Consider the following 17,396-nt stretch of genomic DNA (forward strand, 5'->3'; position numbering starts at 1 on the left):
TAAACCCTGACAACTTAATAAAAATAGACATTAATAAAGCGCATTCACAAAGTTTTCAGTATTATACAAATAACATTAGGCATGCCTACCTATTACACTTTACACACAGATACACTACACTTTACACACGGCATTTTACACAGATTTCTAACTTGTATTCATTCATACATTTCTTCACGGTTAATTAATACGCTTTCCAGATGCGTTATGACTCGGTTCCTTCTGAACCCACTAAAGCTGTATAAATTTCACTCTGGCTGCTTCAACAGCCGTTGCTCCGCATTTAGCACATTTTCTATGTGCATAGCTGTAATCTATGTAGGTACAGACTTACAGTCTTAAGTGGTTGTACCGCTACGTTGTATTTATTATTTAAAGATTTAATAAATAAAATTTTCGTTATGAACAGTCAGCAGCAGATATACCTGAGCGGACAAGGTGTCCAAGAAAAAATATACACTTCAATCGTCACAAAAATAAGGACATCTAAGATGTCATTTTCACGTAGGCTTTCAGTTCGTCACAAATACCTTAACTTCTGAGTTTTTCTTTAACACATACACCCTTATTTAATCACAATGACAATAACGGTTAAAAAGTCAGTGGTAACTAAGCAATCAAATTCAAGCTGCTGTCATTAATACCTACACGCACTGCCAATCACGTACGTCAGCAGCCAGGGTGCCACCAGTTGCTAAGCAGTTGTTATTTCAATGGTAACTAAGCATCAACATTTTATCTGTTTAACTTTAAAATAAATACTGTAGCACTACGAATTGACACCTCCTTTCTTAAAGAAGTATTTTATCGTTAAGTGTCAAACTTATACAATAAATAAGTAGGTTCTACTAGAATGATCGGTTTTTTTATTTTAACTGTCATATGCGGCTGTTCTTCCAAACCGTTGATCATATTATATACCTATGTTAATATATTTATTTAGCCCACTTATTGTAGTAAAATATACTATACAGGGTGGCCCATTTAGATCGGCCAGTATGGGAAAATCTGATACTATAAGATATCTGACATGTAAAATTCTGTGACTTTTACCAATAAAATTCTGATTCTGATTCTGATACACCGATCTCTTCTTAGGAATCATGTCATCGATTTTAGTAACACGAAAAACTGCATTCATACATTAAAAAAAATGTGTATTCAGCTCGGGAATCGAACCCCGAACGTTTTGAAAAATAAAACTAAGACTATTTCTACATTTAGATATCGATTGTGTAGGTCTTAAGCAATAAATGTTACTATGAAACATGATGTCTTAAATTAATAAAATGCATTGTTTTCATATCCTTTAATTTAATTTAGTCAGTTTTTGAAGAGACCAGCATTTTTAGAGTTCCGTACCCAAAGGGTAAAACGGGACCCTATTACAAAGACTCTGCTGTCCGTCCGTCTGTCCATCCATCCGTCCGTTCGTCCGTCTGTCACCAGGCTGTATCTCAGGAACCGTGATAGCTAGACAGTTGAAATTTTCACAAATGATGTATTTCTGTTGCCGCTATTATAAGTAACAAGAAATACTAAAAACAGAATAAAATAAAGATTTAAGTAAGGGGCTCCCATACAACAAACGTGATTTTTGAGTAGTAAATATCAAATGGCATTCCGCACAGGAGTAATCTAAGTAACGCCCACTGCGGGTTCAAGCGGGTTCAAAAGGGTTAATAATAGAAATGAAACCCAAAAAAAAAAAAAAAAGCTGTAATATCTCTAGGTGCGTACGACTGAGATTTGAACCCGCGGTCTCTGCTTTGAAAAGCAAACGCCTGTTACTGAGACCACGACGTGCCTTGACAATTGGCTCTAAATTCGGCTTCAGTTAGCTTTTGCTATGTGTCATTCGTCTTGACGATTATGTTAAAAGAAATAGTTTGCAGTAAGTTGACCGAGAGGCTCCTGTCAAATGGTTGAAGGGCAAAACGTGAGATAGATGTATGTGATGACAAGACTGTACTGCTTTCGATGATTGTCAAAACGCTTTACCTGAAATTAGCATGGCTATCTTTTATTCAATATTCGACCATACTTGTATGCTTTAAAGTCTATTTTTCCATATTGTTCAGATATATTTGACACGTTGACCGCTTAGATACCATTGGTTTTATGACAGCTAAGGTATCAATGACTTGTTGTAAGTGTAGAAATTAATGAATAGCGACTGTTAACATATTTGTGACACGTTGAGCGCTCACAAGTAAATACTACCATGACAGTCAACAACTTTTTGACAGTTTAAACGTTTACCTCTCTTTGAGCACCTGGAGTGTATAGCGACTTCTGCTGCTGACTGAACTTTAACCACAGCAGTTGGACAGAGTCATTGACAAATATATTTTTTTATTATGGTGGGTAGACGTACCTACCCTCCATATATTTTATGAATATTGATAAAGACAGTTGGAAGCAAATATTCATTATAAAACTTAATCGCGTGTAATTAAGTTTTAAGCGTTTTAAGTCCCGTTTTATGATTAATTATGTATAAAATTCGTGATAATTTAAATCAGAGTTGGGAGCAATGTTGCTGTACAGCTTGGCAAAAAAGAGTAGAAATTAAAAAGTGGCAACACTGTAGTGTCGTCCCTTTTTCTTATATAAATTGGTTTGAAAGGGACGACACTACAGTGTTGCCACTTTTTAATTTCTACTCTTTTTTGCCAAGCTGTAGAAAAATGTTTTTATTTTTATTACTCGCAACTTTTTCTCGGAGGCCAACGCACACATGCTCAATTATTTGGGGACATAACTTTCTTAGGAAGTGAACCTTGTTCAAGTTACCTTTATTTTGTTTGAATCGGAACCCCTTGTTTGCTATGGAACCCCCATGTCAATGTGCGTAGGCTTTGCTTCATTTTTTTTATGATCGCTCATGCAAGGCTCATGCCGTCAATGACAAGTAGGTACATCATCTTCAAATTTTTAGCCAATATATCTAGATTTTTTCGTGGGGTTCAACATCGCGTGTAAAATTTGAGATCGAACTGGCTTGGCGCCAAATAAATATTTATAAGTGCTCACAAAAATCAGGTTACTGAGGAAAATAGAGCCACTGCTTAATCAAGAACTCCAGGTTATAAGCCGTATACAAATATACGAATGATACGATGTAATTAACGGTTGGTGAGAGTAATTATGGTCGACTACGATCTGTCTCACATTGCAAGAAAAAGTACGCTCCACACAAGATTTGTTTTCATTATAACGCACAAAATAACACATTATTTGTATATTTGTTCAACTCGGCTAATAATAATAATTAAAACATTAATTTGTTAAGAATATTGTTGTTTTTAAATTAAATTTATTCTTGTCAGGTATGGCGAGCACCTGTGAGCTGCCTCGCAGTGAAAATATCCCCGTAGACTCGGATGTGCCCACAAACGCAGGAGACACCTCGAACACCAGCGACACCAGCACCAGTGATACAAGTTCGGGTACCACACTGACTGCGGCTCAGCGGGCTCGTATAGAGCGACAGCGGCAGAAGGCACGCGCCCTGCACGACGCGCGACTTATTAAACTTCATCCTGCGTTAGTAATCACATAAGCTGTGTTCCTATGCTGCGTAGTAAAATGGCTTATTAACCAATAATTCTGACTACAGCCATGTGTAAAAAAACATGGGTGCACAAATCATCTCAAAAATATGTCCCATAACTCTTATGTCACCGAATTAAGAACTATGGGACCCAAATTTTTACACTTGACTGTACAAATATGTGGAATGTTTCCAAATGATGAAGTTGTAATGTAAATTAAAATTTTGTTTCCCCGCAGCGTAAAAGAAGCAGTATCCTCTTCAGTAGCCGGCACCCGCGCCCGCGACACAGGCGGCGGCTTCCTTCTAGAGGAAGATGAGCCCGAGACCAAGATCAAGAAGGTCCAAGCACCAGCTCCAGTGGTCCATGAGAGTGAGCAGCCACACTGCTTGGAGTGTGACAAACCGTTCCCCATGTCGTACCTGTTTGACACGTTCGACTACAGTGTGTGTGATGAGTGCAAGTAAGATCCCAATTTTAATAAATCAGGTCTTATAAGCCAGTTAGGCAATATAGGTATTCTGTTTTCCCATTAACCTTTTGGCACAAAAGAGGTTGGTAATGAGTCTAAGAGGATTTTGGAGGAAAAAATACAAAATAAGTTCAAATATCCAAAGTCCAATATTTAACCCTTAAATTGGCATTGTGCATCACAGTGTACGTTAGTTAGTAAAAATTCCTGTCGTAAACATATCTAATTTCCTAAGCTTTTATTAACAGAAACTACTTAATAATGATGTTATCAATAGTAATTAAATATGTGATATGGCATAAAATTAAAATTAACGTCGCTATCAAAAAATCTGTTCGAAGCGGCGACGCTCGCCAGTACCTCTAATAAGTTTTATTAAATTTTAACAACTTTTCTGTAGGCAAGTTATAATTATTATGTTTTGTGTTTCATAAGAAAATGGTAAAGTATATGAATAATTGGTCATTTTGTGTGCATAAGGCATAATAATAAAGATAATCACTGATAAATTGGAATGTACACCACGGTTACCGTTGACAAGTTTGTAAAGATGTACTTACATTCAACTACGGTAACCACCGTGTACGTTGCCAACCTATCTGTACTTAACTTTTGTTTTGAATCTATCGATTTTACGTGTCCTTGTTTATTTAAAATATTTTTAAGCAGAATGGTTTCCTTTCTTTGTCTGTAGTATTTAACACTATGTAGATCGCATAAGATTTTAGCTTTAATTCACGTAAAAAATGTATGTTCTGATTATGAATCAGATTCCGATGAGGAACCAACGCGCATTCAAACAATACTATTCTGACGATATCCCTGATCCACCTTCTATAAATTCTTCTTTGGAGCGATTAAATTTGCTAGACAGCTTGTCGGACGAGGATGAGGTCGATAAATATAATCAAGCACGATTTAATTCCGAAAGCACGTTGATTCTCTTTCGAGCGTATTAGAGTTCTACACTCTCCATCTACAGTTATTTATGATGCTTTGCCTACACTACACTTGAACACTCATCGCCATTAACTACATACTAGGGCAACAAGAGGTTCATATAAACACGTGAAATGTACCAGCCTGAAAAAAAAAACAGAATTAGATACAGCTGTAGGTTACTTTTAGAACTTCCGGTTTGAGCTATTCGAAGGACATTGTAAAGCGACGAAGATTGGTAACCGATGAAATGAAAGTTGAGAAACTGTGCCATAAGAAAAAAAATACAAAAGGCTCTGAAATAGCGTCCTAGAGTTACAGACAGTCTTTGGTTTAACAACATGGGGCATTTTCCTGAGAGTGGACCGTAAAATGTACACTACTACAGGGATAGACAAAATTTTATAGCGTCAAATGCCATATGCTCCTTTGTTTAATTGTCGGAGAAACAAAAAAACTAAATTGCTATTAACAATTTCACACAAAATTATGTTTTTTCATAATAATTTACGTTAATTTTTATATAATATTTTACTGGCTTCTTGGCAGCGGTAACCAGCGTGTACATAGAACAATGTTACTTTTCTTGATATAAAATTGGCAACGTGCATGGTGATGTACATAGATTTTCTGAAAAACCGATAATACTGGATTTTTTCAAACATTTTTCTGTAGACCCCCAGACGGTATTAAATAAAGGTATGCTACTATATTACTTGTTTTTACAAATTTTTACTCTTGCCAATTTAAGGGTTAAAGAAAAAGTCTTATTCTAATCCTGTACTTATCATCATCATCATCATCATTGCAGCCTATATATGTCCCACTGCTGAGCACAGGCCTCCTCTCGAGCGCGAGAGGGCTTGGGCCTGTACTTATAATTATTATTAATTTGGACGCTTGAACTTATTTTGTATTATTTCCTCCTAAATCCTTTTCAGGACGCTTGAAATTAATACTAAGTTACCATAATTATTATGGTAGTTTAATTTTAAACAAGGGCCAGGTGGGGTAAATATATCAATCAAAATATACTTTATTCATGTAGGCCTAGCAACAAGCTCTTATGAATCGTAATTAATCTTAATCTAATTATCAGAGCAATTTATTGAGGTTAATATTATTCCATAATAAAATTGGATTATTATACATGTCAAATTTAACACTAAGAATTTCACAAAAGGATCGTCAAACATTTAAAAAAAAATTGTATAAAAAAATACTAGTCTAGAATTTCTAGAATAAAATCTAAATGTCAAAAAAAAGCATAAGTAACAAACAAGTAGATAATATTACATCGGAATATCCATTTCCTCATCAATAATCAAATATACCTAATAAATAAATAATCATTTCGAATAACAATTAATCCCACGTTGCATTATCATTCATGTAGTCCTGTGTGGTATAATAAGCTTTGGAAATAAGTTTACGCTTTACATAATTCTTAAATTTATTAATAGATAATTCAGTAATATGGTTTGGAAGTTTATTATAAAATCTTACACAATTACCCATGAATGATTTTTTAATTTTATGGAGCCGAGTGAAGGGCACTGCGAACTTATGTTTATTTCTAGTATTAATATTATGGATTTCACAATTTTTCCTAAAATTTACAATATTTTTATGTACATACAGAATATTCTCATAAATGTATTGACAGTGCACTGTCATTATGTCAATTTCCTTAAATTTATCTCTAAGTGAGTCTCTATGGTTCATTTTGTATATTGCTCGAATAGCCCTCTTCTGCAGAACAAAAATGGTATTTATCTCTGAAGCACCGCCCCACAGTAAAATACCATATGCCATAATGCTATGGAAGTAACTAAAATATACTAATCGAGCTGTTTTCACATCAGTTAACTGACGGATTTTGCTCACTGCAAAAGCTGCAGAGCTCAGTCTATTCGAAAGAGTAGCAATATGGGGACCCCACTGGAGTTTAGAATCTAAAGTTATACCAAGAAAAACTGTACTATCAACTAATTCCAATTCCTCATCCTTCACAATGACACTTGCTTGCACATGCCTTACGTTACTAGAGTCTGTGCGGAAAGAGAAGAGTCGTGGCAGAAACGGGAACTAACATTTTAAATTTTATATGGCAATCAATCCTTTGACACCTGTCTTGTAAAAAGTAAACAAACTTCTGTCAATGTATATTTTTATTAACAAAAACCGCAAGTTTTATGTATAAAATATTTTCAAAACACGATAAAACCGTACATAAAACCACAAGGAAAATTATATTTAACATTGTTCGGTTTTGTCAGCGGGAAGAAAACGGCTAAAAGCCGACTATCGACTTACAAAAAGTCGCGGAACGTGTTTCCGCTATTCGCGGGTATTGATGTTGTATTTAATATTAAATAATTACCTATTTAATAAGCCCCCTAAGTAACTTGTCTCTGGTACATAATCGGTAAGTATATTCATTCAAAATATATTAATTTTCATAAATATGCAGGTCATTCATGATCTTTAAAATAACTGACAAATAGTCTTGATACTTGCCATTTTATGCATATTTATATGTAATTTATTTTTCAGGATTGTGTAAAAGTACCTACGGTATCTCGAATAAAAGACCGCTAAGTAGGTGATATGCAAGAATTCGTAATCTACGTGCCGGATTCAAGCACATCCAGTTCAGATGAAGATAGTTCTATGAGTATCCCTGTAATAATCCCTGGTTGTTTTGAAGGTGTGCCCTTATTTTACCGCCAAATTTTTTGCAGAATTTTTTATACAGAAAATCATTAATAGAATAATCGAATCACACATTTTTGTTACAATTAATTCTGTTTCTTCGATTATTCATTTCAAAGAAACATATTTTGTAACTTTTGCAGAAAATCTGCAGAAAAATTTACGGCAAAATAAAGGTAAACCTGTTTTGAAGCTAGCTCAAACATAAGTGACATTGAATATTTTAATTCAGACTTCGATTACAAAGAATAAAACTTTTTCTAATAAAATATTTCTTTATTTGTAAGTTCGTTTACTAGGTTCTGAATAAAACTTTTTCTAATAAAATATAAAAATTTTACCTTCCAATAAAATTATTATTATGTTTCCTATCCACATCGGATATCTTCATTGAGAGAGTAACGCGATCGTTGACCAATGATGCCGCTAGCGTCTATGTAGTCGCTCCGCCCCACGCCGTGACGTAGTTCCGCTTCCACTTCCTGCGAACCGTTGCTCGCTTCCCGCCACTCGCCACCGCCATGTCATTGTTGAGGAGAAGTACCGTCGGCATAAAAGTAGCCTAGTAGCCTGCCAGGAAGGCATTACTCAGATATCCGATGTGGATAGGAAACATAATAATAATTTTATTGGAAGGTAAAATTTTTATATTATGTGTTCCGTACTCCACATCGGATATCTTCATTGAGACCTGTTTATTATCTCCTGGTGGCGAGTTAGCGGGCGCGCAAGCGGTAGGGCTACACCTACTGTCATAGAACTCAGAGAACGAATAAATATGTATACACCATATTGCAACCCATGAAATCACAGTGACTCGTTATAATGTGAATTACAGGAAATTGAGAATTGAAATTGTAATCTCAGGTTCGAATCTGACGTTAAACTGGTTTAAGAGAATTCTCATTCGAAATCGCATCCGATCCGCAGAATCTCGGCGAGTCATGTTCCCAATTAACATAAGCGAAAATATCGCTAAGTGAATAGCTTTCCAGCCAATTTAGTTATTAAGTACATCGTGGATCAAAAGCAATCGTAGGCGAGGCCGGCTTGGATGAGACTGTGGCTGAAAGAAATAAGCGAAGTGTCCCCTAACATTTTGTGTAATTCTCGCAAGGTGACGTACCCAGACTACCTACTTATACTGGGTCTATACTTTATTCCGGAGCTTCTAAGAGTCCAGTCGGTAAGACACGTTATCTGGTTTAGAGCCGAATTTCGGACACAAAATAATAGCGTTAAAGTTATCTATATAATTGCCCGGGCTACAGTGTAGTAGAGTAAGGTCATTGACCCTGCGGCCTGATGCTAACAGCAAAAGTGCGGCAGCTATTCTATCGTACTTCTTCTAACGTACCTAACGTTGTAGGGCTATTTAAATTAGGGCAAGTAGATGTCTCGCGTCCCAAGCTGGTGCTTTGGGAGGCGCTGGTCTCGCTATTAATGGCGTTGGAAGAAGGCATAGTGTCCGATAGTGGTTCATACACAGCACTTGTGAGAGGCTTATGAACGAGTATCGTTCTGAAAGCTAACATGGATAATAGAAATAGACGTCTGAGATAGCTCGCTACTTCACTGGATAGAGGTACCTGGCAGTTGATCTTATTTTTGATGCACCATAAAGACCGTTTCTACATTGTGGCCGTACATGCAGCCTAGACAAGGGGACGATCTAGGGGCTCCCGTTACTGTTTTCTATACAAACACAGTACCGGAATCGGGAATATCCGGTTCTTCCATATTAGTGAGACAGTGACAGTTGCGTTTCGTTCGCTACGTAGCGTTAGACCTTGGCATGTTATATGCATGCGCCAGTCACGCCAGTAGCGGACGTCACTCCTGATCCCGCCAGCTCGGTGTTGGAGCGTCCTATCTGACAGGAGCTACGCCTCATTCTTAAGGTCGTTGACTCGTAAGGGAGGGCGGTCTGACGTTGTGTTCACTAGGACCGCCAGTAAATTGCAAGCTTACCACAGCTGCTTTAAGACTCCTTATCACGCCGTCGCAGTACACAGACTAGGCTGGGAGGTGGAGACATCCATGCCAAGTCTCACAGGCAGCTGTCAAAGGTCGTGGTAGCAGTTCAATGAGTCTGTTAAGAAATACCGTGGCACAGTGCGAGGGCTCTCGAAAGCGGAGGCCGGCCAACAAGGCGCCTGTCAGGTGAAGACAGTCTCGGCGGCTGCTGGGCGCAGCTGCCACTCGGGCGCGCAGTGACTTCTTGATAAACCGTTGCCCTCGGGGGTTGTACCGACCTGGCAATTAGCAAGCAACCAGCGCGACCTGTAGACGATCTGCTGGCATCAGCAGTTTTTGCGACAGCCGTAGTAACGGAAGGGATGTAGTGTCGCCGTCGTTTTATGTATACTGTACCGGTGCGGTTGTATGTTTACACTTCTGTCGTCAGCGCTGCAGATGCGGCCCGTTAACGGTTACTCTTCGCTGAAAGGGCCTTACCTCGTACATTGTCTACCAATATTGGAGATTGTAACGGACTGCTTGCATAAGATGAGGAAGAAAGTGGTGCGAGGCTTTCGGCAGCTCCGTGTTGCTGGGGACTGCGAAGGCTTCACCTTCCTCCATGAACTAAAGTTTGCGAATTTGAGACTGAACAGAAGGCATTGAGTCTCATTTCTGCGAGAAACTCTGCAGCAAGGCAGGCCTGTATGTCGCGAAAAAGAAAACTTTCAATCGGTGTGTTGTGCCGCGTGTCCCACGTGATGTCTAGGAGCGTGATGGTCTAATTCGCTTTATCCGAAGAGACACCCTATATCGAGTTAGTATAGGGCATCGAGTTAGTAGCATGCTTTTAAGGAAATCGAACTGATGAAATCAAGTCTAAAATCGATTTTGGCGCTTTGCGTAACAAAACTGTTTCGATAAAGTCGAATACAGACAGATGGAAACTGCTGGAGTCCTCCTGGCCCCTTTCTCTTAGCACCGGAAACTCAAGCTTGTTCAGGCGCATCGGGTTTATTTGTCCCATTTTGTTTATTATGGCTTTTCGCACGAGTTCGTCTTTGTAAGACGGAACTTAAGCTGGAGAGCGCGAGCAAGTAGAGATAATTATGTGAAGTCTGCAGACCTTTTCGATGCCTTTCACCTCGGTTTCGAGCGGTCGCACAGGGCCTTGTCGCTAGCTGTTCTCCGGTTGGACCACTCCATGGCCTCGAGAAGTCGTAGGAGCTTCGAAGCGACACAGCGAAGTCGATCAGCACCTTTATGAAGCCCGGGAACACGAGGTATTTTCCTCTGAGTATCGACATATCTTACCGCTTTCAACTCCGGGCAGTCGAGCCGCGCTAGGACGGGGCTCTTTACGACCTTGTCTGCCGTCGCCGGAGGATTCTTTAACCGAAACCAAGAGCTTAGCGGTCTGTTCGTGCTGTACCATACCATACCTATACCTGCACCATAGCTATAGGCGCCTGCGTACCTCAATGGAACCATGTGGACAGGACAAAACTGATACTGTGGCGCCCAGCGAGCAAGGGACGACATCGTCGTAGTTGCAGCATCGGTGGACAGCATCGGCGTGATTGTGGCAACCGCCGCCGCTCGGGAGGCGCCGGTGCGTGAAGCTAGGGGCGCCATCGTGGCGGCCGGCTCGGGGGGGGGGGGCACCGGTGCCTGAGGCCGGGCGGCTCATGGCGGCCGCCACTGGTTCGGGAAGCGCTGGTGCGTGAGGCGAGGACCCATAGTGGCGGCCCGCTCTAGAGGCGTTGTCGCGTGAGGCGGGTGGCTCCATCGTGGCGGGGAGGCGCCGGTGCGTGCGGCGAGAGGCGCCATCGTGGCGGCCAGCTCGGGAGGCACCGGTGCATGAGGCGGTCGCCGTCTGGCTGGCTGGTCTGGGAGGCACTGGTGTGAGGCGAGAGGCGCCATCGTGGCGGCCAGCTCGAGAGGCACCAGTGCGCAGGTGGTGGTGCCATCGTGGCGGGCGGTATCATCGTGGCGGGCAGCGCCATTGTGGCAGCCGCCGCCGCCGCGTCGATGCGTAATGCGAGAGGCGCCATCGTGGCGGCCAGCTCGGGGGGCAGGCGGTGTCATCGAGCGGGCGGCGCCATCATGGCGGCCACCGTCGCCAGGCTCAGGTGCGAGAGGCGCCGTCGTGGCGGCCAGCTCGACAGGCGCCGGTGCGCGTGACGGACGTTACCGGCACGGGAGGCGCCGATGGCTAGGCTCGTAGTTGCACGCATCATCACGGCGACGCTGTTGCCCTCGGCGGTGCCATCGTGGTGGCCACCACCGGCGCGTAGGTCACCAGCGACGTCATGACGGCCGGCAACCAACGCGGCGATCGTCGCTGTATTCGTAGCCTTTCCACTGCTTACACGTAACTTACCTTCCTTCCGCTCGAGCAGTCGGGACGCAGAAGCGGTCCGCCTTCACCTTGGCGCGATCCACCCGCGATGCGCCCGCAGCTGCAGGAGCGGGCGTGTGACGCGCAGAGCCACGCGGATCTCTCGGAGTCCCGCTGGATTGGAAGCGTCCGCACCGCAACTGCAGCAATAGGAGCGGGCGTGTAACGTCTCGTGGAGTCCCGCGGACTGGAGGCGTCCGCACCGTGACTGCAGCAACAGGAGCGGGCGTGTGACGTTTCTCGGAGTCCCGCGGACTGGAGGCGTCCGCACAGCGACTGCAGCAGCAGGAGCGGGCGTGTGACGTCTCTCGGAGTCCCGCGGACTGGAGGCGTCCGCACCGCGACTGGAGGCGTCCGCACCGCGACTGCAGCAACAGGAGCGGGCGTGTGACGTCTCTCGGAGTCCCGCGGACTGGAGGCGTCCGCACCGCGACTGGAGGCGTCCGCACCGCGACTGCAGCAACAGGAGCGGGCGTGTGACGTCTCTCGGAGTCCCGCGGACTGGAGGCGTCCGCACCGCGACTGCAGTAACAGGAGCGGGCGTGTGACGTCTCTCGGAGTCCCGCGGACTGGAGGCGTCCGCACCGCGACTGGAGGCGTCCGCACCGCGACTGCAGCAACAGGAGCGGGCGTGTGACGTCTCTCGGAGTCCCGCGGACTGGAGGCGTCCGCACCGCGACTGCAGCAACAGGAGCGGGCGTGTGACGTCTCTCCGAGTCCTGCGGACTGGAGGCGTCCACCGTGGCCCGCAGCGTCGCGGTGTCTCGGAGTCACCTTGGACGACAGCAGAAGGCGCGGCGCGCGCGGGCGGGGGCGGGCGCCGGGGGACGGGGCGCCCCGGTCGCGCCGCAACTAACAACACGAGGTACTCCCAGGCTACTGCCTGAGAACCCTCCGCGAGTGTCGAAGTAACTTCTGAACGCCAATAAAATTAGAATATCTTAAACTGGCTCACCGGATGGTTCGAGACAATCCAAACCTCCTTATCGGCGAAGCGCGGCACCCGACAGCGGCGCGCGCAGGCCGTCCGCCGCCGCGCCGCCCCCGCCGCCGCAGGCACGATGACCGCGCGTTCCCTCTCCGATGCGGAGCGACTTGTTACCGCTTGTTAACAAAAACCACTGACGCACTTCCTACTTCGATCTCGAAAATGCGAGTTAACGGTAACGATTTTAGCAGCATGGAATGTGAAAATTAATTTAGCGAGAAAAAAGTGGGTAGAATCGAAAAGCACCGTTCGATGACTTCGATCGCGAGACCGCCAAAAGACTAATAGTGGCGATCTCTGCCATATCTCACTATTTAATCGACCGAGCTTTGGATCGGAAATGTTAAAGCACCATGCTGCAAAAATATACGCAAAAAATATTTGCGGACCATCGGTCAAGACGGTCGACGAAACAATGTCATGGCGGTGGCGAGTGGCGGGAAGCGAGCAACGGTTCGCAGGAAGTGGAAGCGGAACTACGTCACGGCGTGGGGCGGAGCGACTACATAGACGCTAGCGGCATCATTGGTCAACGATCGCGTTACTCTCTCAATGAAGATATCCGATGTGGAGTACGGAACACATAATATTTCTTTATTTGTAGGTTCTGTTAGTTACGAAATTATATTTCATATTTAGCAGTGACTTTTCGGCGAAGTAAAATATCGTGAGATGAGAGAACCGGACATATCCCAATAAGGCCTACCTACTTATGCACAATTTTTATTCATATTCATATTTATTATTAATAATGTACACATACATTACAAGTCAAGTTTACAATGGGTGAAATATATCCCAGATAAAATTACAGTTCTATTGCCCAATTTGTACCCGATCTACCCGGTTTTAATAACTGTTGGACTGCACAGATTAGGCAGTACATAAATGAGACTCGTATCTTGTTAAACAGTTGTATTGGGCAGATTCTTAACTAGTTTTAGCAGTTTTGTCAATCGCAGTCACTTTAGTATCTGAGATATAAAAACAAGTGTGTTTTAAAAAGAAAACTGGTGCCTGCGCTTAATCAGAGGATTGAGTTGACGAGCCGACACCACCACCAGGCTCCGTTTAGTAAGCCGTGGTAAAAAATCGGAACAAAAGGGATTCAAGTATCATAACCTTTAGTGTCGTACTATAATCACGTGACCAGTGTTGTCAGCATAGCAAAAACCATAAAATAGCACTGGCGCGCCCTCAAATCCCACGACTCTTCTCTTTCCGCACAGACTCTACTAGTGACAAACTTAATACATTTAGTTTTTTTCTCATTTAACATTAAATTATTAACATTGAACCAATTTACTACTTTTGAAATAGCATTGTTTACATCATTGTAAGCTTGTTGCTGTCGTTTGACTTTGAAAATAAGTGAGGTGTCGTCTGCAAACAATACTATATCATGGTGGGTCTTAACAAGGAATGGCAAGTCATTTATGTAGATAAGGAACAGGAAAGGCCCCAATATTGACCCCTGTGGTACACCCATAGAGACCAATGACCCAGGTGATCGCTGTCCATTCACATCGACCCTTTGTATTCTACCATTTAAGTAGGACTTAAGTAAATTCAGTGCCGATCCTCTAACGCCGTAATAATGAAGTTTCCTGATTAATGTTTCATGACAAACACAGTCGAAGGCCTTAGATAAATCACAGAAGACACCTAAAGCATCTCGTGACTCCTCCCAGGCATCGAAAATATGCTTAATTAGCTCAACACCAGCATCGGTTGTTGAGCGACCCCGTGTAAAACCAAACTGCTTATTATGCATCAAATTATTAACGTTAAAATGTCGTACTAATTGAGAAAGAACTAATTTTTCAAAAATCTTGCTAAATGTTGGTAGCACAGATATCGGTCTAAAGTTAGTGGGGTCAGAGCTGCTACCAGATTTAAATAAAGGAATTACTTTACTATGTTTCATTAGATCAGGAAACTCGCCGCAATCAACACTGTTGTTAAATATAACTACCAAGTCAGGCGCTACAATTTCTACTAAGGATTTGACAGCATGGACAGAGACTCCCCAGAGGTCACTAGTTTTTTTGACATTAATTGATTTAAACGCCTTTATTACATCTGAGGTACAAACATGTTCAAAATGAAGGTCTCCACAACACTCTGGAGCGTTATCTTTTAATAATGTAACAGCAGATGAGGGTGATGAATTTAATCCTTAGTTGTAGATACTGGTACCTCGGTGAAAAATTTTTCAAATTCTGTAGCTACTTCTAAATTAGAATCTATAATTTTGTTATCAATGTTTAGTTTAAGTTCTTTAATTGTGTGTTTCGAACGACCAGTCTCCACATTTATTACTTTCCAGGTTGCTTTAATAATGTCTGAACTACTTTTTATTTTCTGACTTAGATAATTTCGCTTAGCTAAATGACAATCTACTTTAAACTTCTTCGAATACGCCTTCACATGTTCTTTAAATTCATCACTATGATTAAACCGCCGTTCCTCATATAAGGCATACAGTTCACGTCTTCTTTGATGTAAGTCCGCAGTAGCCCACTCACTAAAAACTGATGCACCACTAACTACGACCGATTTTGAGGTGAAGTATAAGACATGGGTAACCATTTATTTATTTATTTTAAACTTTATTGCACATACAAAAAGTACAACAGGCGGACTTAATGCCGGTATAGGCATTCTCTACCAGTCAACCATAGGGCGAAACAGAAAAGCGTCCATGTGGGTGCAGTGAGAAATAAACAGAAAAAAAAACGTAACTTTTGAGCCATTTTTTTAAACCATTCCATTTAAAAAGTAGTCTACACAACAGGGCTTTCATGAAAGCAGGAAAGAAATAGAGTAAGTTGTTGATTGTTAAAAACTTTGTCTCATTTTTACCCCATCTGACCCAACTTGTCACAATGTTTTATTTTATTTCCTAAGTTTTGACCGAAAATTGCTTTGGGACTGTATGTATGTCCATAGATGGCGAAACTACTCTTTACCTTTCACAGGAATGATGAGACCCACTCGCTGATAACCCGCACGGAGGCCAAGACGGAGTTCCTGTTGAAAGACTGCGACCTCGACAAGCGGCCACCGCCGCTGCGCTGTATAAGACGTCGCAACCCACACAAGGCTCACTACAGCGACATGCGGCTCTATCTGCGGGCTCAGGTACAGGACCTTAAGACCTTAACCCTTTACCAGGCATCAAAAACCGGGCAAGTGCGAGTCGGACTCGCGCACGAAGGGTTTCGTACCATAATGCAAAAAAAGGAAAAAAGAACGGTCTCCCATCCAAGTGCTGACCCCGCCCGACGTTGCTTAACTTCGGTCATAAATCACGTTGTATTGTATGGGAGCCTCACTAAAATCTTTATTTTATTCTGTTTTTAGTATTTGTTGTTATAGCGGCAACAGAGATACATCATCTGTGAAAATCAACGGTTCGTGAGATACAGCCTGGTGACAGACGGACGGACAACAGCGTCTTAGTAATAGGGTCCCGTTTTACCCTTTGGGTACGGAACCCTAAAAATGACAATCGAATGTCAGTCTTATACTTATCGAAAATAGACCACATATATTTGAAGTGCCGTATGTGGGAAATATATATCCTATAGCCTGGTAAAGGGTAAATTTACCACATTTCTAATTTTTAAGTTCAGTATCAAGGGGCTGACGCAAATTCCTTGAAAAAGGGGTAAAGGTTGCCCATGGAGGCGCACAGTTGAAAAGGTACTTCAATAGTACTCCATTGCCACTGGATTGCCTCATTTTCAGACAGTTGGCGAATTTTATTTTTCCTCCCTCCCTTAAGGATCTGCACAACTACCGATGCACTGCCCTCATCTGTTCTCTACTTCCTTTATGGTCGTTTTCTTGTCTTGACTAATTTTTTTAATGTTTCTTTTTTTCTAGGTGGAGGCACGCGCGCTAGAAGTCTGGGGCAGCGAGGAAGCCCTAGAGGCCGAACACGAAGCGCGCGAAAAACGCCGCGAAAAAGCCCAAGAGACCAGCACAAAGCGAAAACTGCGCGAACTTCGCATGGCGGCCCGTTCGTCGCTCTTCGAAGGGAGGAAGGCCATACATGGTCATACGCATGAGTGGGGGGAAGAGACGTATGACGAGGACAGCGATAGTTATAGTAGAGTGTGTAAGACGTGCGGACATACTGAGACTTATGAGAAGATGTAGGTTTTAATAGTTGTCATAGTGTCTTATTTAAAGCTGTCTTGGGTGACTTTAACATTAAATGCAGTTCTGATCGTTATATGTATACGTACATCACTGTCTCGCTCACACACCAGAATTGAAACCTATGACTTAATAAAGTTCAAAACCATGTGGGAAATATGTTCCCTCTGCCTTATAAAGGCTCACAACTTAAATTAA

At 42.5% G+C, this 17,396-nt stretch overlaps 1 protein-coding gene across 1 annotated transcript; it reads left to right on the plus strand.

Annotated features, from left to right (window-relative positions):
• Window positions 1–3,332: 3,332 nt before the first annotated feature.
• Window positions 3,333–17,220, plus strand: LOC134679855 (DNA repair protein complementing XP-A cells homolog). The gene is made up of 4 exons (XM_063538767.1): window positions 3,333–3,549; window positions 3,796–4,020; window positions 16,013–16,175; window positions 16,923–17,220. Exons 1-4 carry the CDS (start codon window positions 3,335–3,337, stop codon window positions 17,196–17,198), a joined length of 879 nt encoding a protein of 292 aa, XP_063394837.1. The 5' UTR covers window positions 3,333–3,334; the 3' UTR covers window positions 17,199–17,220.
• Window positions 17,221–17,396: the final 176 nt, after the last annotated feature.

This window comes from Cydia fagiglandana, chromosome 3, assembly GCF_963556715.1.
Source record: "Cydia fagiglandana chromosome 3, ilCydFagi1.1, whole genome shotgun sequence".
Taxonomy (NCBI): domain Eukaryota; kingdom Metazoa; phylum Arthropoda; class Insecta; order Lepidoptera; family Tortricidae; genus Cydia; species Cydia fagiglandana.

Excerpts from the sequence above, each read along its gene's own strand:
- LOC134679855 (XM_063538767.1), top strand. The coding sequence starts at position 3,335 with ATGGCGAGCACCTGTGAGCTGCCTCGCAGTGAAAATATCCCCGTAGAC. Across the intron at positions 3,550-3,795 it reads CTTATTAAACTTCATCCTGC|CGTAAAAGAAGCAGTATCCT; the intron begins GTTAGTAATCAC and ends GTTTCCCCGCAG. Across the intron at positions 16,176-16,922 it reads GGCTCTATCTGCGGGCTCAG|GTGGAGGCACGCGCGCTAGA; the intron begins GTACAGGACCTT and ends CTTTTTTTCTAG.